Raw genomic sequence first — 26,136 nt, forward strand, 5'->3', positions numbered from 1 at the left:
CGGAAAACCTGCGGATTTTTCTGGATTTTCCAGATAAATCCGCAGGTTTTAGCATGTACAGGCACTCCCCATGTTATCCTAAGGGACATGGGGAGTGCTGTGTCCACGCTGCGGAAAGTGCGGCTGCCGAACATGCTGCAGATGTAGGCATCCGCATGTATAATTGCATGTCAATTATTCATGCGGAATTACCTGCGGATGTCCCGGACCTCCGCTGTGGAGATGAGAGGCCGAGACGTCCGCAGGTAAGCCACGTGAATGTTCGCATGTTTCCCGCAGCTATTCCGCTGTAACCTAGCAGCTAAAAATAGCTGCGGACGCCGGCGGGCAGCTGCGGGAAACATGCGCTCGTACCTGCGGAGACATCCGCAGGTACGAGCGCCCGTGGGCACATAGCCTAAAAGTCCACCTATTTAGCCAATAAACTAGATATAATCAAGGAAAGGTCACATTAGTCACATCAAACCTCTTTCCCTCCTTGGATGTGGTTTTGAGCAGTTTGAGGGGTGCAATTTTTAGAATGGTTACTTTTGGCTAATTTCTGTTGCCTAGGCCTTTCAGAGTCACTTCAAATCTGATGCAGTCCCTAAAAAAAGGGTTTTGTAAATTTAGTGAGAAAAATTAGAAATTGCTGATAAATTTTTAACCCTTTTAACTTCCTAAAAAATATATATGTTTCAAAAATTGTGCTGATGTAAAGTAGGCATGTGGGAAATGTTATAAGTACAGAATACCAAAAGACACGACCAATCCCGTTCCATCTTTTAAATATGGATAGAGCCATATACAGATAAATGATTAAACAAAGAAAGAACAATACTGTACAACGACTCAATTGCAAAAACACTTAAATTTTATTCATATAGGAAAAAATTATTTTATACAAATAGCAGAAAGCGATAAAAAGTAGAGACAGATGGTTTATGCCACCAGGTGGCGCTCTCACCACAACATACGGCAGGCAAAAGTACATGTGCAAAGATAATATTAGCGTGTACACAGCCTAGGGCTCACCTATAAAAAAGTGGCCCAGGGTAGGGTACATTACAAAGGTAAAGATGCAAAAAAACGCTGATCCAAGACACCAAAGAATCAATTTGCCTAATGGCTGAAAATATATCCCTCGATCAGCAGTTGTACTATTACCGTACCTGGGGATGTGGTGGGAACCCTGAACCCCGACCTATAGGTTTCGTTGATAGTTCTTCTTCCGGGGGTGGTCTCTGGATAAAACAGTAGCCCTTTTAAATAGAAACTCCCCAATCACAACCCATAAAAGGTCCACCACTTAGATAGTAGGATATATAGTATAGTCCCCTGATGGAAGTAACCAGAACCCCGATTGGAGGATGATCGCAAAGTAACCTCCCATCCATGCGTCATACCGAGGGACGCTAGACCGGAAGCGGAAGTGACGCGCCAAGCACGTCACTCCCATCATGCCTCACGCGCCACACAAGCTAAACCGGAAGTGGAAGTGACGCGTTAAACACGTCACTCCCATCATGCCTCGCGCATCCACATGCTAAACCGGAAGTGGAAGTGACGCGCAAAACACGCCACTCCCATCATACCTCACGCGTCCTCTCACCAACGCTAAACCGGAAGTGGTAGTGACGCGACCGTCGCGTCACCTCAAGTGCACCAGGAAATGGGGGCGACGCGACCATCACGCCACACCCACCGGACCGTACACATCCTATAAAGCATTACAGGACGGGCATTAGTACCCGGAAAAAGGATGTAGGGTTACTACATATTAGTGTTAAATCCACCTGTATTAGACCAAACATGAGGTGATGTAAACATCACCTCACCACTATAAGAACACATAGATCAGGGGTGTGCGGCCAGCAAGTCTGAATGGGGCATACGTGTCCCAAACACAGTAACCCTGTGTCTACAAGCATACCAGAATATATAGTCACTATGGTCATACCCCACTTGATGCCAGATCACAGACAGGAGGAAATAAAAGTCGTATTACTGCCATCAAAGCGTATAAATGTCGCTCACGGAATAAAAAACTGGCAAATATATACAACCCTGTCACAGGCAACCATGGCATCGAGACATATCTAAATGTGCCACAACCACCCTATATCTGTCCCAATGTGTCCAGTATGTGTTCACAAAATTATACCCCACAACACTAAAAACAGGGATATATTTCCACCAGGAGAACATCTAAGGAGAGAAAATGCTGTACAGCAACAAAATACATAACACCATCCTCCCGCGGTTAACCACTATGGCGCGCGGATGAATGTCCAGAAGGCGCCGAACCACAACGGGCACGTCCAGGCCACACTCGCGGGAACAAGGTTGCCACAAGAGTAGCCCAAAAGGACGCGCCAGCGGCCGCACAGCGCAAACATGGCCAAACACCCGCGCGCACTGGTACCGCGAGGGATGTAACACATATTTAAAAGGCCCATTAGGGACCCATACAAAATACATCATACATTTGATCAAACAAGATATATGATAATGCGCAGTTTTCCCCCAAATACATAACAATTATGCGCTCGTATACAGCAGATGAACTCCATAGAATCTTCCAACAAATTCCAAAGGAAGTAGACCTCTCAAGCTCCATATATGGTAAACATCGGAATCAGGATGCGATATGGGTAAGTATAACTAAAAGAAATTAAAAACAATTAAAATCAAGACCAATATGGTGCAAAGCAGAATACATGGGACAAGATATACCAAGTCATGTGAATCGGAGTCTATATCACACACCCACTGAACGGAGGTCCAGAGAGGGCGGCCACCGTCAAGAGTGTATTAATATAAATTATTACAAAAAGGACACAAAACTTAAACACTCATTCAGCCCATTGGGCTGTATGGTCTTCAAGGTCCATATCCACTCTGTTTCCCGCTGTGCGAGGAGTCGACTGATATTACCCCCTCGAACATTTGTTGTAATTTTTTTCGACACAGCTACCGACTTTACATCGTCGGATGGGAAAGTTTTTCCCATTAGGAGAAAAATCAACTGCCTGTCTAAGGCTGTCGTATATTATGCCGTTTGCCCCTGTCCGCTCATCTATGTCGGCCTAACTACACGGGCCCTTAAGGTCCGTGTAAGAGAGCATGTGCGGGACATCCAGGCCGCCATAGATGTAGTGGACATTGAGGGTCTTAAGACGATACCCAGGCATTTTAAGAGACATCATTGCTGTGATCACACTTTATTACGGGTACGAGGGATCGACCAGATTACAACAAATGTTCGAGGGGGTAATATCAGTCGACTCCTCGCACAGCGGGAAACAGAGTGGATATGGACCTTGAAGACCATACAGCCCAATGGGCTGAATGAGTGTTTAAGTTTTGTGTCCTTTTTGTAATAATTTATATTAATACACTCTTGACGGTGGCCGCCCTCTCTGGACCTCCGTTCAGTGGGTGTGTGATATAGACTCCGATTCACATGACTTGGTATATCTTGTCCCATGTATTCTGCTTTGCACTATATTGGTCTTGATTTTAATTGTTTTTAATTTCTTTTAGTTATACTTACCCATATCGCATCCTGATTCCGATGTTTACCATATATGGAGCTTGAGAGGTCTACTTCCTTTGGAATTTGTTGGAAGATTCTATGGAGTTCATCTGCTGTATACGAGCGCATAATTGTTATGTATTTGGGGGAAAACTGCGCATTATCATATATCTTGTTTGATCAAATGTATGATGTATTTTGTATGGGTCCCTAATGGGCCTTTTAAATATGTGTTACATCCCTCGCGGTACCAGTGCGCGCGGGTGTTTGGCCATGTTTGCGCTGTGCGGCCGCTGGCGCGTCCTTTTGGGCTACTCTTGTGGCAACCTTGTTCCCGCGAGTGTGGCCTGGACATGCCCGCTGTGGTTCGGCGCCTTCTGGACATTCATCCGCGCGCCATAGTGGTTAACCGCGGGAGGATGGTGTTATGTATTTTGTTGCTGTACAGCATTTTCTCTCCTTAGATGTTCTCCTGGTGGAAATATATCCCTGTTTTTAGTGTTGTGGGGTATAATTTTGTGAACACATACTGGACACATTGGGACAGATATAGGGTGGTTGTGGCACATTTAGATATGTCTCGATGCCATGGTTGCCTGTGACAGGGTTGTATATATTTGCCAGTTTTTTATTCCGTGAGCGACATTTATACGCTTTGATGGCAGTAATACGACTTTTATTTCCTCCTGTCTGTGATCTGGCATCAAGTGGGGTATGACCATAGTGACTATATATTCTGGTATGCTTGTAGACACAGGGTTACTGTGTTTGGGACACGTATGCCCCATTCAGACTTGCTGGCCGCACACCCCTGATCTATGTGTTCTTATAGTGGTGAGGTGATGTTTACATCACCTCATGTTTGGTCTAATACAGGTGGATTTAACACTAATATGTAGTAACCCTACATCCTTTTTCCGGGTACTAATGCCCGTCCTGTAATGCTTTATAGGATGTGTACGGTCCGGTGGGTGTGGCGTGATGGTCGCGTCGCCCCCATTTCCTGGTGCACTTGAGGTGACGCGACGGTCGCGTCACTACCACTTCCGGTTTAGCGTTGGTGAGAGGACGCGTGAGGTATGATGGGAGTGGCGTGTTTTGCGCGTCACTTCCACTTCCGGTTTAGCATGTGGATGCGCGAGGCATGATGGGAGTGACGTGTTTAACGCGTCACTTCCACTTCCGGTTTAGCTTGTGTGGCGCGTGAGGCATGATGGGAGTGACGTGCTTGGCGCGTCACTTCCGCTTCCGGTCTAGCGTCCCTCGGTATGACGCATGGATGGGAGGTTACTTTGCGATCATCCTCCAATCGGGGTTCTGGTTACTTCCATCAGGGGACTATACTATATATCCTACTATCTAAGTGGTGGACCTTTTATGGGTTGTGATTGGGGAGTTTCTATTTAAAAGGGCTACTGTTTTATCCAGAGACCACCCCCGGAAGAAGAACTATCAACGAAACCTATAGGTCGGGGTTCAGGGTTCCCACCACATCCCCAGGTACGGTAATAGTACAACTGCTGATCGAGGGATATATTTTCAGCCATTAGGCAAATTGATTCTTTGGTGTCTTGGATCAGCGTTTTTTTGCATCTTTACCTTTGTAATGTACCCTACCCTGGGCCACTTTTTTATAGGTGAGCCCTAGGCTGTGTACACGCTAATATTATCTTTGCACATGTACTTTTGCCTGCCGTATGTTGTGGTGAGAGTGCCACCTGGTGGCATAAACCATCTGTCTCTACTTTTTATCGCTTTCTGCTATTTGTATAAAATAATTTTTTCCTATATGAATAAAATTTAAGTGTTTTTGCAATTGAGTCGTTGTACAGTATTGTTCTTTCTTTGTTTAATGTGGGAAATGTTGTTTATTTGCTATTTTGTGTGACATAGCTGTCTGGTTTAAGGTCATAAAAATTCAAAGTTTGAAAATTACGAAATTATCACATTTTTGACAAATGTCCGATATTTGGAAAAAAATAAACACAAAAGAAAATCACCCTACGTTTGCAACTAACATGAAGTACAATATGTCACAAAAAACATTCTCAAATTCACTGGAATCTGTTGAAGCGTTCCAGAGTTATAACCTCATAAAGTGACATTGGTCAGAATTGAATAAAATTGGCCTGGTTATTAAGGTGATAACAGGCTGAGTGGTAAAGGGGTTAAAGGAAACATGTCAGCTGAAAAACAGTATTCACCCCAAGACATACCAGTTAGCTGAAGTTATTCACAGTTTTAAACATTTTCAGCTTTTTAACTGAAAGAGCAGCTACAGGGAGAAAATTAATCTATATTCTTTCTGCAGCCGCTTGTTCCACTCTTCGTGTTGGTGCAAGAACCTTTAACACTACACAGTTACCACGCTGTAAACATTTCCCATACATTGACAGATTGCTCTGTAATGTGTACAGCACAAAGTGTATTTACCTGCAGATTTCCACGATGTCTGCAGATAAATACCATTTTTTTAATTGACAGGTTTCTTTAATAAGAGGGAAATTGCTAGTGTTTACAAGCACCTTGCAATTATAACCATTTATGATGTTGTATAGACACATTAATATTTCTGAAGTGCAGTATTAGCATTAAATGTAATGAATTCAGGAGCAGTGTAGTACATGGCACTAGAAATGCTACAATCAATTTATATAGTGGTAATATATAAATTAGGAAAAAATGTTAAACTTTTCTGTTTTCATTATATCAATGGGCTCTTTAAAGGGAACCTGTCACCACTTTTTTGGACTATAAGCTGCGCCCACCACCACCGGGCTCTTATATACAGCATTCTAACATGCTGTATATAAGAGCCCAGGCCACTGTGACAACATAAAAAACACTTTATAAAACTTACCTAACGGTCGCTCTGTGGTGGAATAGGGCCTAATGGGCGTCTCCGTTGTCCGGTGCGGGCGCCTCCCCTTTCAGCCATCTTTGTCCTCTTTCTGAAGCGTGTGTTCATGACGCGGCTTCGTCATACACACTCGCCGGTCCTGCGCAGGCACACTACGATACTTTGATCTGCCCTGCTCAGGGCAGATCAAAGTGCGCCTGCTCAGGACTGGAATGCCGGCGAGTGTGTATGACGTCGGACCCGTAATGCACCGCGGCTACAGAAGAAGGAGAACAAAGATGACCGAAAGAGGCGGCTCCGGCACCGGACAATGGAGACGCCCATTAGGCTCTATTCCACCCCAGCGCGACCGTTATGTAAGTATTATAAAGTGTTTTTTATGGTATACCCCCGGCTGGGGCTCTTATATACAGCATGTTAGAATGCTGTATATAAGAGCCCGGTGGTGGTGGCCGCAGCTTATAGTCCAAAAAAGTGGTGACAGGTTCCCTTTAAGGCAAGTTAAACAAGTTACATACAAGGCTCATTTTTTTTACAATGCTCTATTTCAATTAACAATCATATTCCATTTTCCTGTTTGTGTTCTAAAAACTAGTTCACCACTAGGTGGCAGTGTAGGCCTACAGTTGTTCTTGTCAAACTTGTGCAATGACGATTTATTTTACTTGTTAAAATCAAAAAGATCATAAACATAAAATAGATATTAGATTCAGGAAAGCAGGAATCATTATCTACATTGATTATTGCAAATCAATTAGGCTATGTGCGCACGTGTGCGCTCTGCACCGCACACAAAAGGTCCGCTTCAGAGCGCAGCTGAAAAGCTCCGTTCTGAAGCGCCTGGTGCCTGCAGAATTCGTGTGCTCTGCATGCTGCCTGTCCCTATAGACATGTCACTTCTTAGAACGCACGCTTCAGGCAGCAGCCGAATCGCTGCGTTAATACGCCACGTGCGCACGTCTCATACACAATCTTCATAGATTGTGCTGGGGATGCAGGACGCATGCAGTTACGCTGCGGTGCAGAACGCAGTATATCTGCATGCAACACGTGCGCGCATAGCCTTATTGTTCCTAGAAGCTTGTTGGAAAAAGTAATCACTATGGATAAAGGCGATTTATCACTTCTAGAACATGAACGGTGCTGCAATCTGCCATCCATTTAGTGTGCAATAGATTTACCAACGGAGTGCATGTCTTGTTGATTAATCTGTTGCAGGGGTAATACACTGTTAGGTTGGACCTGATATTGCTACAACTACCTCTTTAGATCTAAAATAAGAAATTAAAAGATTAAAGATAAAAATAAACAGATATTGCAGGTTCTTACATAAGAAATAGTTGTTGTAAGTTATAAATTATGTTCTATGTAAAGTTTGGGAGCTTCTTCATGGTCCTCTCTTGTACAATTTACTGTTGTATCTTATTGTATAAGTAATAATAAAACAGAACCTCACTTGGTCTGAAAAGAAGTGTGTGTCACGACTGTGACAGAGGGGGGGGGGACTGGAAGGGAGCCCCTACACTGGCCCTCAGACTAAGCGTACCCTAGGCTTTCCCTTAACCCACAGGTACTCTTGAAGATAGCAAGGTCTGAGCCCCCAACATCTCCCTATCTCCTGTCCTTGACCCTGATGGTAAGACCCCATCTACAACCCACTACCCAAGTGGACAGACCAGGACAGAAGTAAAAAAAAAACGACACACCGACAAATACAGATAGACAGAGGTAACAACAAAACTCACACACCTGTATCCAACACCAGAGGATGACAAAAGGTGAACAGGGAGGGGTAACAAAGGAAAGGAGAAATCTACTAAACGCACTACTTTCACACACCAAAAACGATGATGGTGGAGCCGTCAGCAGCAGCCACCTCCTCACAGCTCCAGGCATAGCTCCACACTGAACAGAATAACCGGCACCCTCTGTAAGGTTTTTATCCAGGCCAGAAGTCATCATCAGAGAAAACATCTGGGCAGGGTTAATAAGCTTGCTGCGGCCAGGAAAACTGACATTAACCCTGCAACTGCCAAAAGAAAAACACACATTTAGGCTATGTCCACACGTTGCTTTTTTTTCAGCGCGGAAAAAACGCACCCTCTGGCAGAGGGGAGAATTGTAAACAATGTTTTTTGAGAAAAAAGCATCGAAAACGCATGCATTTTTCATGCGTTTTTCATGCGTTTTTTTAGGTGCGTTTTTTAAGACTTGTCAGTGTTAATAAAGTTGGTTGAACACAGACCTTTGGAAAAAAAAACCTGTGATGTCATTTCCTTCTTCTCCACATTCTGTTCGGATAAATGGGAGGGCTTGGAATGGAAGGAGCACCATTTGAATTTTGGAAAAGTTGAAATAAACTTCGCGCACCATGTCACATTAGCAGGGCCCCTTGGGTACCTATACGTCAGAAAACCCCCACAAGTGACCCCATTTTGGAATCTGCACCCCTCAAGGATTTTATTCAGGAGTATATTAAGCATTTTGAATCCACAGTTACTTCACCCAAAATGTTGCTGTAGCAACAATATTCTCACTTTTAGGCCAGTTTCACACGTCAGTGAAAAACACTGACGTTTTTCACTGGCGTGTAAAACACGCACATGTCCCTCCGTGTGCCGTGAATCACGGCACACGTGGGTTGTCTAAGTGCAATCCGGGCTCCGTTCTCCGTGGCCCGTGATTGCACTTAGTAATCAACTCACCTGTGTCCACTCCCGCTCTCCATGGTGCTGATCGCTCCCGCGGTGCAGCATCCGGCCGGCGCTGACCCCCGCAGCAGCTGCTTCCGGGTCGGCTCTGTCGTGCATAATGAATATGCGCGACAATAATGAGCCGGCTCAGAAGCAGCAAGCTGCACGGGCTGCAGAGGACATCGCTGGACGTCAGGTGAGTAAAAATGATTTTTATTTTAAAAGCACGTTTTTTTCTGGCACGTGTTTCACGGACCACACCACTGCGTGGTGCGTGGAACATCAGTGATGCCAGAAAAAAATGGACATGTCTCCGTGCGGCAATCACGCACACGCGGGTACGCCGCACAGAGACACGTGCAGTGAAAAATCACTGACGTGTGAGCAGACCCATTCATTATAATGGGTCTGCGTATGTCAGTGATTCTGGTACGTTTAAAAAAAAGCACAAACGTACCAGAATCACTGACGTGTGAAAGAGGCCTAAGGCTATGTGGCCATGATCCAGCGACACGGCGTCTAGTACACAGTGCCAGCCTTCCTGCAGAGATGTGAGTGTTGTCCACGGGAGAACGCAGCTGCCCATGCCCACGATTTGGGTTCAGGCTGCTGTGGACTTTAGCTCTATTCTACCTGCAGAGAACACTCTTGTCTCCGCAGCATAAATTGACATGCTGAGGCTCGGGAAGCCGCGACACCGGTCAGTTTATGCTGCGGAGAAAAGAAGCACAGTGGGCATGGGATCTCCAAAAATCCTTCCACTGTGCTTCTACTGCACAACGCAGCGTTATGGACGCAGGGAAAACACTCTGCGCCCATAACGCTGCAAACCCTGATTGTGGGCACATAGCCTAAAAAGCGTCAATGGATGAATGGATGTCAAATATATATAACGTCCCACCCCCGCCTGCATATTCTAAGCTGGCACCTTTAGTACCTTTCATGTGGCACTAAAGGGTGCCTAGCTTAGTATTTATCCAAAAAAAAAAAACAATGAAAAAAATGGCGTGGGGTCCCTCCTATTTTTGATAGCCAGTCAGGGTAAAGCAGACAGCTGTAGCCTGCAAACCACAGCTGGCAGCTTCATCTTGGCTGGTGATCAATTTGGAGGGCTCCCCAGGCTTTTTTTTTTTTAATTTATAAATAAAGAATTAAAAAAAAAGAGCCATGGTTATTGGACTCTTCCCAGCCTAAAAATAGCAGGCCACAGCCGCCCCAGAAGTGGCGCATCCATTAGATGCGCCAATCCTGGCGCTTCGCCCCAACTCATCCCGCACCCTGGTGCGTTGGCAAATGGGGTAATAAATGAGGTTGATACCAGATGTGTAATGTCACCTGGCATCAAGCCCAGCAATTAGTGATGTCACGGCGTCTATCAGATACCAGACATAACTAATTGACAGTAAACAAAAGCAAAAAAAAATGACAACATTTTTTTTATTAGAAAAAACACTCCCCAAATCATTCCCTTGTTCTCCAATTTAATCAAATAATTTGAAAAAAATGGGTCAGCAGAAATCCATTTGGACGTCCCACGTCGGCTCTGGACCTTCTAGAATTTGGGGGCACGTTCAGGGAACGTATCCCCCATTTTCTAGGAGGGCAGACCCTCCATTTGAGGAGAGTGGGTGCCAAAAATCTGCACCCACTCTCCCCGGGTCACAGCTGCAGTGTGCCGAGCAGCCGGCCAGCGTCTCTGAGCACAGTGCTGAGCTGTCAGCTGCTCGGCACATGTGACCGCACTGACTGGCGTCTGCTGTGAAGGAGGAGGGGGCCGCGGGGGATCAGTGCTGCGATCGGACAGGTAAGGGGGAATACCGGGGGGAATAGGGGGTGACCTGGCAGGGCCTGGGGGGCATTTTTCTGTTGCATGTCTCAAGGCACATGCGACAGAAATCATAGGAGCAGGGCGGCCGGTGCGCTACTGTGCGCGCGGCCATGTTGGATTTTCGGGAGGGGGGTCGGGGGTCGGGGCGGGAACTTTGGCGACACCAGGGGCTTTCCAGGACTTTGCCAGGAAGTGAGGTCAACAGGAAACCTCTTGACCTCACTTCCAGGTAAATGCCTGCGTTCTGTGTGCCGACAAAGCCCGCGGACCGCAACAAAAAAGCAGCTCACTGCGGTGTAGCTGCGTTCTGACCCGCATCATTGATTTAATGGGGGAGAGAACGCAGCCACAACGCACAAAAGAAGTGACATGCTGCTTTTCTTTCCGCACCGATTTTTGGCATCCAAAACGCTGCGTTTAGAAACGCAGCGTGTGCACTGATTTTTCGGCTTTTTCATACACTTTGCTGGGAAAGCTGAACGCATGCAATTTGCCACTGAAACGCTGCGGTTCTAAACGCAGCGATTCCGCGGTAAAAAACGCAACGTGTGCACACAGCCTTAATGTATATGACCTCAGATGATAAAAGAGACTCCACACATGAGTCTGTCACTAATCTCAGAAAGAGACGACCGTGACAGTGTCTTTGTCACAGGCTAATAATAGCGTAACTTCAGAAGGGTGATACTAGACACCCCAAAAGTACATGCATCTACAGTAATACAGTACCTACTGATCTGGCTCTACTTGTCCCCAATGTGATCAATAAGTGAAAAAGATGAAGGACAGATTGGGACTCGCTTCTAGTAGAAGATGCAGGAGATCAGTGTCTTGATAAATGGAAACAACCAAAACGTTGCCAAGCCACATGAGCTATTAAAGTCTACTTTTTCCTAATTTTTTCTGGAGGGCTGCCTCTTATTTTTTTTTTATCTATCTAAAAAATTCAAAATGTTTGGAGCAGCACAAAAACAAAAAACTATTTAGGGTGAAACCTTGCGGTTTCTTCAGATAACCATCCATGAAAAAGACAAAAATAGGCAGGAAGCACTCCACAATTTTTTAAATTACTTTACCTTTACTGGTCACAATGGCGACCAATAAAGGTCAAGTAATTTAAAAAATTGTGGAGTGCTGCCTGACTGTTTTTGTCTCTATCTATCTATCTATCTATCTATCTATCTATCCCTCTATCTATCTATCTATCCCTCTATCTATCTATCTATCCCTCTATCTATCTATCTATCCCTCTATCTATCTATCTATCTATCTATCCCTCTATCTATCTATCTATCCCTCTATCTATCTATCTATCCCTCTATCTATCTATCCCTCCATCTATCTATCCCTCTATCTATCTATCCCTCTATCTATCTATCTATCCCTCTATCTATCTATCCCTCTATCTATCTATCTATCTATCTATCTATCCCTCTATCTATCTATCTATCTATCTATCTATCTATCCCTCTATCTATCTATCTATCTATCTATCTATCTATCTATCTATCTATCTATCTATCCCTCTATCTATCTATCTATCCCTCTATCTATCTATCTATCTATCCCTCTATCTATCTATCTATCCCTCTATCTATCTATCTATCTATCTATCTATCTATCTATCTATCCCTCTATCTATCTATCCCTCCATCTATCTATCCCTCTATCTATCTATCCCTCTATCTATCTATCTATCCCTCTATCTATCTATCTATCTATCTATCTATCTATCCCTCTATCTATCTATCTATCCCTCTATCTATCTATCCCTCCATCTATCTATCCCTCTATCTATCTATCCCTCTATCTATCTATCTATCCCTCTATCTATCTATCCCTCCATCTATCTATCCCTCCATCTATCTATCCCTCTATCTATCTATCCCTCTATCTATCTATCTATCCCTCTATCCATCTATCTATCTATCTATCTATCTATCTATCTATCTATCTATCTATCTATCTATCTATCCCTCTATCTATCCCTCCATCTATCTATCCCTCTATCTATCTATCCCTCTATCTATATATCTATCTATCTATCTATCCCTCTATCTATCTATCCCTCTATCTATCTATCTATCTATCTATCCCTCTATCTATCTATCTATCTTTGAACGTCTTTAACACATAAAAAACATTCATTTCAGAGTCAGCGTTTTTTCTCAGTACGTATCACAGAGATGTTATCCATGCTCTGTACGTGTTTCATCCGTGCTGCTAATATAAAACGTGTATGTCTCCATGTAGAGCTTTTGGACATGCATGTGGCTCACACAGACACACGGCTCATGTGAAACCATGGAGGTGTGAAGATCACCATATAATTAATATGTGTCTGCACGTGTCCTTGGTATGTGTGAAAACGGAAATCACATGTACCGGAGACACGGGTGGGTGAAGAGGGGCTTATACAGTCCGCCACTGTCCTGCCACTGTTTTCAGTATCAGACTGTGTAAGGGTATGTGCGCACGTTGCTTTTTACCTGCTTTTTACCTGCTTTTTTGCTGCTTTTTCTTCTGCGCTGTTTAATGCCAAAATGGATGTGTTCTTCTATTCAAGCAAAGTCTATGGGAATTTGGGTTTCTTGTTCACACTATGTTGTTCAAAATGCTGCCTTTTTGTGGCAGAACTTTGGTCAAAAACTCAGCTTTGCAGCGCAAAACCCAAATGGCAAAAACAATTGACATGTTGCTTCTTTGAAAAGCTGAGTTTTTGACCAAAGTTCTGCCACAAAAAGGCAGCATTTTGAACAACATAGTGTGAACAAGAAACCCAAATTCCCATAGACTTTGCTTGAATAGAAGAACACATCCATTTTGGCATTAAACAGCGCAGAAGAAAAAGCAGCAAAAAAGCAGGTAAAAAGCAACGTGCGCACATACCCTAAGGATACACCCTCAAGGACAATGGTAACACCCAGTTTTTCATTTATTCATAAAATCGCAGCAGGAATAACTGAGGACCGGTGCGAGTTACAGATGCTGCAGATATGTTATTTTATGGTGAATACTTGGAGTTGTATAATAACGTATGATGCCAGGAAGAGAGACCGTTTGATGTCTCTGAAATTGGATCCAGTTGCCGTTGACTTTTATTTACAGATTGACATTAGGTTCTCGTTAGACAGGACTGCTGCGTTTCTCTGGGTATATGCACATGTGAAGTATTTACTACTGACAATTTTGCTGCAAATACTGAAGTGTTGGCAGGAGAAACGCAGAACAACATACACGCGGTTTTGATGCATTTTTTATGCTTTTTTTATTGCATGTGTTTTTGCATTTTTTTCCAGATTCATTAGAATGGGTGAACAAGTTTCAAAAAGAGGGAATGAATTCACATTCTGCAGATTTGAAATGGCTTCAAATCCGCAAGGATTGCTTTTGGATTCTCATTCACTTTGCTGGGGCCAGGAAATCCTTCAGCCTTTGTGACAAGACTGCCAAAAAACCACAGCAAATACTGTGTGCACATACTCCTTCTTTCCTGTCAATAAGGCTATGTTCACCTGTTGCGTTTTTGCAGCATTTTTCATTACTTACTTAAATAAATAAATAAAAATAAAGCAAATTAAAAGCCCCTGTTTACAGTACCAGCAACTGCTAGGAGATCTCAGAAATCTAGTGAAAACGATTGTTTTTTCCTGATTGAAATGGAAAATTGCTGCGTCTTTGAAAAAAAGCAGCATGTCAAGTCTACCAGCGTTTTTTAATTTTCTCACTATTGGAAGCAATGAGAGACTGCAAAAAGCGCAGTGTTTTGCTGTATTTTTCCTGCTTTTGTGCTGAATGAAACTAACTTTATCACACATGCACAGTAGGCGACACCAAAAAAGCAGCCAAAAAACATTATCAAAAAAATGGAGCAAAAATGCAGAAAACAAGCTTTTTGGAAGCAGCTTTTTTTTTTACTGCCAAGATGGCAGGTTTTTGCTGCAGAAAAACCGAAGGAAAAATACAACATGTGAACAAAGGTTAACAGTGCCCAGATGTATGCCTTTTATATTACTCATATTACTCTGTAAACTAAAGAGGGAGCCGGGGCTAACAAGATAGGTCATCAATATAAGATCAGTGGGGTCTGACACCCAACACCCCGACATATAACCATGTACTGAGCGGGAAACTGCATTTTATCTTCAGTTCAACATGTCAGCTCATTGGTGGGGAGCCGGTTGTCAGACCCCAACTATTTCATATTGATGACCTATTCTACATATAACATCAATATTTTAGTCCCAGTAAATCCATTTTATGGATCTATATCCAACTATATAGGTAATCTGTTGTATCATTTTCTTTTTTTTTGTACAATGTATAAAATGGTAAAAGAACTTACAATGTTTGTTGGGTATATATTCACCGTGGATCAGACACATGCCGAAGTTATGTAGCAATCTCCGTATTGTAACTCAGGGCTCCACATTTCTAAGGATAAGTATTTGATGACCACATGGGGGCAGCATTGCATTTTGTAATTTCTATTCCTGGGAATCAGATGTGAAATTTCATAGTATTCCGAGTTGATGAACCTCTCTTATTTTCCTTATAGTACAAGAAACAACGCTCCTCCTACATTCATACCAGCAACTTTGCGAAATCTGTGGTAAACGTTGTTGACTCTGTGAGTATTTCTCATGTTTATTATGGTTTTTGTAAGTAACACTTATACAATATTTGTGAACATCAGTAAACAATGCTTTTTATCTTCAAGAAAGTGTTTAACCCATAGAGTCACAGTGTACATATGTTACACTTATGAGTAAGACTGTTATGTCAAAAAGTAAAAACACCCCAATATTTAAAGGGGATTTCCCACAAAAAAAAATAATTTCAAAGTTGATTTTAATCAATAGATCTTGGAATAATAAGACGTTCCACAATTGGATGTGTTTTAAAAATCTGTTCCTGTGCTGAGATAATCTTGTATAGGTGCCTCTGCTATGTGCTGTGTAATGGCCGTGTCTGACCGTACAGGGACATGGTCTGATCACACCACTTCTCCTGGGCCAGGGATAACGCAAAAGAGAGAATACAGATATTACAGAAGGAATCATAGCTGATTCATTTTGTGAGGTAAAACATATCTCTGGAGTTTTATTTTTAAATGTTTTACCTTAAATAATTATTTGCAATCCCATGCTGTAATGTTTATACTTTTTTGCTTCTTTCCTGCCCAGGAGCTGCGGTATGATCAGACCATGTCCCTGTATGGTCAGACACGGCCATTACACACCAAATCGTACATATAGAAAATTTCTAGGAGAATCATTATTAAAAATAATCTTTATTGTATACAGTGATGAAAACAACAAGAATATAAAAACAAACAAAAGAGGGTATATACCGCAGAACAAAATCCTCGGTAATGAGATATAATACATGAAATATAAGCTGATAATGGTAAATAATTACATACATAGCTGCAAAGTTCCTGTGTATAGTTCTACAAAACACCAAACTTGAAGCTATGGGAAGAAAACTATGTATGGCTATAATTGTATTTGAAAAGGGAGTCAGTTCCTCAATATAATCAATAGGTGGCAGCAGCACTGCATGCTGTTACATGCGGAATAGGAGACAGTTATACATGCATCTAAATAAATTAGAATATCATCAAAACATTAATTTATTTCACTAATTCAATAAAAAAAGTGAAAAACAAATATTATATAGAGTCATTACACACAGAGTGATTTATTTTAAGTGTTTATTTTTGGTAATGTTGATGATTATTATTATATATCATTATCTCAGAAAATTAGAATATTATATAAGACCAACTGAAAAATGATTTTAATCTCAGAAATGTTGGCGCCTACTGAAAAGTCTGTACAGTAAATGCACTCAATACTTGTTCGGGGATCCTTTGGCATGAATTATTGCATCAATGCGGCATGGTATGGAGGTGATCAGCCTGTGGCACTGCTGAAGTGTTATGGAATCCCAGGTTGCTTTGATAGCAGCCTTCAGCTTGTCTGCATTGTTGGGTCTGGTGTCTCATCTTCCTCTTGACAATACCCCATAGATTCTCTATGGGGTTTAGGTCAGGCAAGTTTGCCAATCAAGCACAGTGATACTGTGGTTATTATACCAGGTACTGGTACTTTGGCAGTGTGGACAGGTGCCAAGTCCTGCTGGAAAAGGAAATTTCCATCTCCAAAAAGATTGTCTGCAGAGGGAAGCATGAAGTGCTCTAATATTTCCTGGTAGACGGCTGCGCTGACTTTGGTCTTTATAAAACACAGTGGACCTACACCAGCAGATGACATGGCTCCCCAAACCATCACTGATTGTGGAGACCTCACACTAGACCTCAAGCAGCTTGGATTGTGGCCTCTCCACTCTTCCTCCAGACTCTGGGAACTGGATTTCCAAATGAAATGCAACATTTTCTTACATCTAAAAACAACACCTTGAATCAGTGAATAACAGTCCAGTTCTTTTTATCCTTGGCCCAGGTAAGACACTTCTGGCATTGTCCATTGGTCATGAGGGGCTTGACACAAGGAATGCGACAGTTGTAGCCCATGTCCTGGATACGTCTGTGTGTGGTGGCTCTTGAAGCACTGACTCCAGCAGCAGTCCACTCCTTGTGAATCTCCCCAAAATGTTTGAATAGCCCTTTCTTAACAATCCTATCAAGGCTGCGGTTATCCTGGTTGCTTGTGCACCTTTTTCTACCACACTATTTCCTTCCACTCAACTTTCCATTAATATACTTGGATACAGCACTCTGTGAAGAGCCAGCTTCATTAGCACTGATCTTTTGTGGCTTATCCTCCTTGTATAGTTTGTGAATGACTGTCTTCTGGACATCTGTCAAGTCAGTAGTCTTCCCCATGATTGTGCAGCCTTCTGAACCAGACTAAGGGACCATTTTAAATGCTTTGGAAGCCTTTGCAGGCGTTTTGTGATAATTATTCTAATTTTCTGAGATAATGACTTTTGGGTTTTCATTGGCAGTAAGCCATAATCATCAACATTAACAGAAATAGTTGAAATCGATAACTCTCTTTGTAATGACTCTATATAATATGTGTTTCTTTTTTGTATTAAATTACTTAAATAAATTAAGTTTTTGATGATATTCTAATTTATTGAGATGCATTTGTATATTTATACAATCCTTAGCTTGATTTGAGCCATGGATTACATAGTTACATAGTTACATAGGTTGAAAAAAGACCTAGGCCCATCTAGTTCAACCTTCCTCCACCAATTCTACATTTTGTCACTAAGTCATTTATAACCAACAATGTTGTGTGTACTGAGGAAATCATCCAGCCCTTGTTTAAAAAGCTGTTATAGTGTCTGCCATTACTACCTCTTGTGGTAGGGCATTCCACAGTCTGGCTGCTCTAACTGTAAAGAACCCTTTCCTATTTAGCTGCCGGAATCACTTTTCTTCCACTCGCAGTGAGTGTCCCCTGGTCCTTAGTAATGTCTTTGGAAGCAATAAGCCATGTGTCAGTCCTTTATATTGACCTCATATGTATTTATACATATAAATGAGATCTCCTCTGTGATGTATTTTTTCTAAGCTAAACATATCTAACTTTTTCAACCTGTCATCATATGGGAGGCCTTCCATTCCTTGTAGTAGTCTAGTTAGCCACCTTTGAACTGACTACCTTTTGAATGTCCTTTTTAACCCCTTAACGACCGCGGGCTGTAAAATTACGTCCTAAATGACAATCTTACTGCCCGCGGTCCTCTGGCGGCAGCATGCCGCGATCGGCACACATCTCAGCTGATTTTCACAGCTGAGATGTGTGCCTGCTAGGCACGAGCAGAATCGTTATCTGCTCGTGCCGATTAACCCCTTATATGGCGCTGTCAATACATGACAGCGCCATTATAAGCGCGATTGCGGTAAGCATTTACTTACCGCCCGAAACCGGAAGTCACGTGACGCGATCACGTGACTCCCGATAGTTGTCATGGTAGCACAGGGTCATGTGATGACTCCTGTACTACACATGACTTGGTTTCACTTTCGCTGTGCCCGGGGCACAGCAAAAGAGAAAGACAGCGTATCTGCTGTTTACAGCCTTCCAGCTGTGATCAGCAGATACTGCAGAGCGATCGGAATGCTGATCGCAATAGCCCCCTAGGGGGACTAGTAAAATAAAAAAAAAAAGTTAAAAAATAAGTTTTAAAAAATTAAAAAAAAACAAAAAAACCTAAAAGTTCAAATCACCCCCCATTCGCCCCATTGAAAATTAAAGGGTTAAAAAAATAAAAAATATACACACATTTGGTATCGCCGCGTTCAGAAACGCCCGATCTATCAAAATATAAAATCAATTAATCTGATCAGTAAACGGCGTAGCGGCAAAAAAACTCCAAACGCCAAAACGACGTTTTTTTGTCGCCACAACTTTTGCGCAAAATGCAATAAGAGGCGATCAAAACGTAGCATCTGCGCAAAAATGGTACCGTTAAAAACGTCAGCTCGAGACGCAAAAAATAAGCCGTCATTGAGCCTAAGATCCCGAAAAATGAGAACGCTACGGGTCACGGAATATGGCGTAAAACGTGCGCCACTTTTTTCGGACAAATTCCGATTTTTTTTTAACCCCTTATATAAAAGTAAACCTATACATGTTTGGTGTCTACGAACTCGCACTGACCTGAGGCATCACACCCACACATCAGTTTTACCATATAGTGAACACAGTGAATAAAATATCTCAAAAACCATAGTGCTATCGCACTTTTTTTGCAATTTTTCAGCATTTGGAATTTTTTGGCCATTTTCTAGTACACAATATGGTAAAACTGATGGTTTCATTTAAAAGTACAGCTCGTTCCGCAAAAAATGAGCCCTCACATGACCATATTGACTGAAAAATAAAAAAGTTACGTCTCTCAGAAAAAGAATGGCGAAAAAAAAAACGGAAAGCGAAAAATCGGCCGGTCGTGAAGGGGTTAAAATGATGAGCCCAAAACTGGATCCCATATTCCAGATGTGGCCTTACAAGTGATTTATAGAGGGGTAACAATACGCTAGGATCACGATATTTAATCTCTCTTTTTATACGCCCTAAAATCTTGTTTGCTTTAGCAGCTGCTGCTTTACATTGAGTGCTGCTGCTCAGCTTATTTGTAATAAGAATACCCAAGTCCTTCTTCTGTTCTGTAGTCCCGAGTTTACTTCCATTTAATGTATACGCAGCTATAGGATTACTCCGTCCTAGGTGCATTACGTTACATTTATCAACATTAAATCTCATTTGCCAAGTATCTGCCCATTCTGACATCTTATCCAGATCTTTTTGTAATATTGTACTATCAATGTCAGTTTTTAATATCCTACATAGTTTGGTGTCATCAGCAAAGACTGACACTACTATCAATCCCATCCACAAAGTCATTAATAAAAAGATTAAAAAGAATCGGTCCTAGCACAGATCCCTGCGGCACCCCACTGCTGACTATAGCGCATTTAGAGAATGTACCCTTTATGACTACTCTTTGTTTCCTATCTTTTAGCCAATTTCTTACCCAGTTGCATATAGTTTCCCCTAGTCCTTGCTTCTGGAGCTTTAGTATAAGCTATTATGTGGTACAGTCACAAATGCCTTTGCAAAGTCCAAATAAATCACATCAGCTGCATTACCAATATCCAGATTTGCACTTAGCTCCTCATAGAACCCCAACAGGTTGGTTAGACATGACTTATCTTTCATGAATCCATGCTGTCTGTCAGTTATTATATTATTTTCTGCAATATATTTTTGCATGTCATCCCTTAAAATACCCTCAAAAACTACCTACCTGCAACCCCGCACTTCATTGGACCCTCGCTTGCTGGCGGGAATATGTAGTTCCACAAAAACTACAAGTAAATAGCTGCAAACACATAAACAAATCCTATAAATCATGATAATTACCAAAGGGAACCCCCTGACTCGTGTTTCTCTATTTGGCTTCCTCAGGAGGGAAATTATTATGGTTTATTGAATTTGTTTATGTGTTTGTTGCTATTTACTTGATTTTATTTCATTCATTGAAATTCTCGCTATACAATCCTTACCCATGGCTCAAATCAAGCTAAGAATTGTATTAATATAGCTGTGTCTCTTATTCCACATGAAATGGCATGCAGCGCTTCTGCCACCTATTGACCTGTTGATTATATTTAGGAACTGACTTCCTTCTGGTATACAATTATAGACATACAGTACAGACCAAAAGTTTGGACACACCTTCTCATCTCTAGAACAACTGTCAAGAGGAGACTTTGTGCAGCAGGCTTTCATGGTAAAATAGCTGCTAGGAAACCACTGCTAAGGACAGGCAACAAGCAGAAGAGACTTGTTTGGGCTAAAGAGCACAAGGAATGGACATTAGACCAGTGGAAATCTGTGCTTTGGTCTGATGAGTCCAAATTTGAGATCTTTGGATCCAACCACTGAGTCTTTGTAGAAAAGGTGACCGGATGGACAATATATGCCTGGTTTCCACCGTGAAGCATTGAGGAGGAGGTATGATGGTGTGGGGATGATTTGCTGGTGACACTGTTGGGGATTTATTCAAAATTGAAGGCATGCAGAACCAGCATGCCTACCACAGCATCTTGCAGCGGCGTGCTATTCCTTCTGGTTTGCATTTAGTTGGACCATTATTTATTTTTCAACAGGACAATGACCCCAAACACACCTCCAGTTGTGTAAGGGCTATTTGACTAAGAAGGAGAGTGATGGGGTGCTACTCCAGATGACCTGGCCTCCACAGTCACCAGACCTGAACCCAATCGAGATGGTTTGGGGTGAGCTGGACCGCAGAGTGAAGGCAAAAGGGACATCAAGTGCTAAGCATCTCTGGTAACTCCTTCAAGACTGTTGGAAGACCATTTCCGGTGGCTACCTCTTGAAGTTCATCAAGAGAATGCCAAGAGTGTGCAAAGTAGTAATGAAAGCAAAAGGTCGCTACTTTGAAGAACCTAGAATATAAGACATCTTTTCAGTTGTTTCACACTTTTTTAAGTATTTCATTCCACATGTTTTAATTCATAGTTTTGATGCCTTCAATGTGAATCTACAATTTTCAGAGTCCTGAAAATAAAGAAAACTCTTTGAATGAAAAGGTGTGTCCAAACTTTTGGTCTGTACTGTACATAGTTTTCTTCCCATAGCTTCAAGTTTGGTGTTTCTTATTGGTTACACACAGGACTGTTATGATCCGGAACCATGGAAGATCACAATAGATCATTGGCAAAAAAGGTAACAAGAGCATTGGCAACTAATCTGGCCACCATCCCCTTACTATCCATCAACACTAGAAGTAGCTGAGGGGTGAACTAACATCCTATGCACCGCGAACCCAGACGGAGAACTAGCTATCCTAGAAGAAAGGAAGGATGAATAACTCTCTGCCTCAGAAATAGACCGCAAAAGGTATAGCAAGCCCTCCACATTCATAGACTACGGTGATATAGGAAAACACAATTCACAGATGGATGATAGGATTAGCAAAGGTGAGGCCCCACTGACTAAATAGGAAAGGATAGGAAAGGGGCTGATGGTGGCCAGAGAAAAACACTACAAAAATCCAAATACCTGATAGTACAAAAAGTCCTCAGACCGCACGATCTGAACTCTGTCCTATATTAGGTGCTCTTTTCAACCTAATGAACAGAAAATAGGAACAATTACAAATTCAAGAAGCAACAAACACATAGACTTATAGGAACAAAACTCCAAACATAGCTGCAGGGAGCTTCCCAGCTAAGCAACAGAGAGGGAAGATTCCTGCATGCAAATAAACTGACAATAACCACAGAAAATGAAGAACCCAGATAAGAGCAAAAAGAACAAAACAACATAAGAAAGAACCAAGCACTTATCTGGGGTAGATGTGGTCTGGAACAAGATGAGAAGGCTGGTAAACTAAAGAACAAATGAGAACCGTCTCACACAGCTAGCAGACCAAGGTTTAAATAGGCAGAGAGTTAGTAATGGAAACGCCCATTGCTCCAGCACACCTGGTCTCTATCCAATCCATTCCTGGCCACAAGAGGGAGCCTCACAGCAGCAAAAACATAACTGACATTCACAACACAGGACCTTTGCAGCTATTTATGTGCTTATTTACTATTATCAGTGTGAAGATGTAATTTACCCTCTCACTGTATATGCTGTACAGATTCCTATTTCAAGCTGGGTTCATTGTCTTATTTGAACTACTTCTGTGTACATTTCTATTGTTGTAGGTAATCACCCCCCTAAAATGCAAGGTTATATCCTCTTGAGGCACTTCCATCCCTGGGAGTAGGGGGAGGTGGGCCTAGAGTCCAACTAGTGTAAACTCTGCTTACCTGGGAGATTCAGGCAGAGTGAGCTGAAACTTGAAGGGAGCAGGAGCTCCAGCCTGTGTGGCTGTGGACACGGACGGAGCTAGGCCTGTGTGGCGGCCCGTGGGATTGTGTGGAACTCTTTGGACTACTGTAAGGACGATTGCTTTGTAATCCGGTCCGAGGATTGTCGGGAAGGGCCCCCGAATCTGTTTTACGTGGACTTATCGTGTGCTGTTCTTGCATTCCTGTTAATAAACCTGTTGGATCGTCCCTCGGCCTCGTCCATCCTTTGCTCTGTTGTACACCCCCGTCACAAACTGGTTGGCAGCGGCGGGATCAGAGCAGAAGAAATGGAGGACAACAGCCAATCGACGACTGAAACCAGAACCTCAGGATACAGGAACTGGACTGTGGCGAGTCTACAAACAAAGGCCCGTGAATTAGGTGTCGGCTACAAAGGACTCTCTAAGGAGCAACTAATTGAGGCATTGAAACACGCTTGCCTGCAAGATGGCACCGAGGAACAATTTCCACAGCAAGGGGAGCAAAGACGGGAGCCGGAGGTGAATACCCAAAAAAGTCAATGGGTTGTGTGGTACAAGGAAAAGATGGCACTGCTTGGAGATGAGGCCACCATAGAAGATAAGAGGGAGGCCATGCGTGGAGCTGAAGAGAAGGAGCGCAGGATGGAGGAGATGGCATTGCTGGATAAGCAGCTCGCTGTGGAAGCCGCGAGAGGTTCCAGACAGACTGTAACCCCAGCACCCATCATGAGGGAACTTCCCAGAGTGTCCCGCAAAGACTTCAAGCAGTTTAATGAGGCTGCTGGTGACATTGAGGGCTTCTTCCAGGACTTTGAGCATCAGTGTCGATTAATGGAAGTCCCAGAAAGGGAGCGCGTCCGGCATCTGGTTGGGCTCTTAGAGGGTGGAGTTGCTGCAGCCTATAGAGCTATGGACCATCGGTGGAACTGTGAGTATGCGGATATTAAACAGACTATTCTAGAACATTATGCTGTAACGCCAGACACTTACAGGACTCAGTTCCGTACTCTAGCATGTGATGAGGAAGTGTCCTTCAAGATATATGCCCACAAACTCAAACATCTGTGGCATCGTTGGTTGGAGGCAAAGGAGGCCTTAACCTTGGAGACCGTCCTCCAGGTCCTCCTAAAAGAGCAGTTTTACTTCAAGTGCCCCGCTGAGATCCGGGAATGGGTGCGTGAGAGAAAACCAGCGACAGTGGAGGAAGCTGCTGCTCTAGCTGATGAGGTGCTCACCATCAAGCCTCAGTGGAGGGTTCTGTTGGAGGATGGAGAGACGCCTAACAGCTCCACAACACCGGATGCCCCCAGTTATTCTGTCCCCATTGTTCCCCGTTCCTCTAAGCCACCACATGTTGATACCCGTGTTAATGTGCCTCCAGTTGCTTCTACTGCACTTTCTGGAATACGCCGGGGAGAGGAAGTAACAGAGCGCAGGTGTTATGTTTGTAGGCATCCCGGGCATTTGCAGGCCTCATGCCCAGCCAGGCCATGGAGGAATCATCCTCAAACCCCTACAGCACCTTCAGGTGGGAGCCGGCCTCCAAGTTCCCCTACCCCTTACCCAAGAGGACGCCTTGGATGGAGGGAGACCCAGCTCAGATGCTATCAATGTGGACAGCCAGGGCATCGGCAAGTCTCCTGCCCAGCTGTTCAAATGAGGACTGATCCTGCGCCCAATCGGATTGTTAATTATTTACAGCCCAGCGCCATGGAGGAAGATGTGGCACCGCTATGTGAGGACTGGCCTAGTGACTCAGCCCATGTTGCACCACCAGGAGTTTACGGGGTGCGACCTGCAGTTATGACGACTTCTGCTCATCGAGGTAAGCACTTGCAGGAGGTTGTGCTGGATGGACAGAGACTTGTTGGATTTTGTGACTCGGGTGCTTTCCTCACACTGGCTGATCCCCGAGTGGTTCGGCCTGAGGCAATCCATAGAGGACCTGGGATTGTCATTGAACTGGCTGGTGGACAATGGAGGACTATTCCCACAGCCACTGTGGATCTGAGCTTTGGTTTTGGGGTCAGGCGATGTGTGGTTGGGGTGATGGGTGGTCTGCCTGCAGCTGTTCTCCTGGGCAATGATGTGGGAGAGCTACGATGCCAATTCGTGGCTGCATGAAGCCACATGTAAGTAACGCTCTGCCTGTGTGTACTTAACCAGTGACCTGTAGAGGTCCCTAGTACGTACACAAGTTGGGAGGGGGAGGGATTGTGAAGATGTAATTTACCCTCTCACTGTATATGCTGTACAGATTCCTATTTCAAGCTGGGTTCATTGTCTTATTTGAACTACTTCTGTGTACATTTCTATTGTTGTAGGTAATCACCCCCCTAAAATGCAAGGTTATATCCTCTTGAGGCACTTCCATCCCTGGGAGTAGGGGGAGGTGGGCCTAGAGTCCAACTAGTGTAAACTCTGCTTACCTGGGAGATTCAGGCAGAGTGAGCTGAAACTTGAAGGGAGCAGGAGCTCCAGCCTGTGTGGCTGTGGACACGGACGGAGCTAGGCCTGTGTGGCGGCCCGTGGGATTGTGTGGAACTCTTTGGACTACTGTAAGGACGATTGCTTTGTAATCCGGTCCGAGGATTGTCGGGAAGGGCCCCCGAATCTGTTTTACGTGGACTTATCGTGTGCTGTTCTTGCATTCCTGTTAATAAACCTGTTGGATCGTCCCTCGGCCTCGTCCATCCTTTGCTCTGTTGTACACCCCTGTCACAATCAGCTTCTATTTCATATATTATATCTCATTACCAAGGGGTTCGTTCTGTGGTATCTCCCATCCGTTGTTTGTTTTTATATTCCTATTGTTTTTTTCACTGTATACAATAAAGATTATTTTTAATGATAATTCTCCTAGGAGTTTTCTGTATGTAGGCTT

General features: G+C 43.3%; 1 protein-coding gene across 3 annotated transcripts in view; it reads left to right on the forward strand.

Annotated features, from left to right (window-relative positions):
- ADAM23 (ADAM metallopeptidase domain 23) overlaps positions 1–26,136 on the forward strand; it is a 414,934-nt gene that overhangs the window by 242,367 nt on the left and 146,431 nt on the right. For all 3 annotated transcript variants that reach the window (XM_075317711.1, XM_075317712.1, XM_075317713.1), the window contains exon 10: positions 15,457–15,528. In XM_075317711.1, the coding sequence (XP_075173826.1) occupies positions 15,457–15,528 (72 nt within the window). The remainder of the gene's footprint in view (positions 1–15,456; positions 15,529–26,136) is intronic.

This window comes from Anomaloglossus baeobatrachus, chromosome 7 (genome assembly GCF_048569485.1).
Source record: "Anomaloglossus baeobatrachus isolate aAnoBae1 chromosome 7, aAnoBae1.hap1, whole genome shotgun sequence".
NCBI lineage: Eukaryota > Metazoa > Chordata > Amphibia > Anura > Aromobatidae > Anomaloglossus > Anomaloglossus baeobatrachus.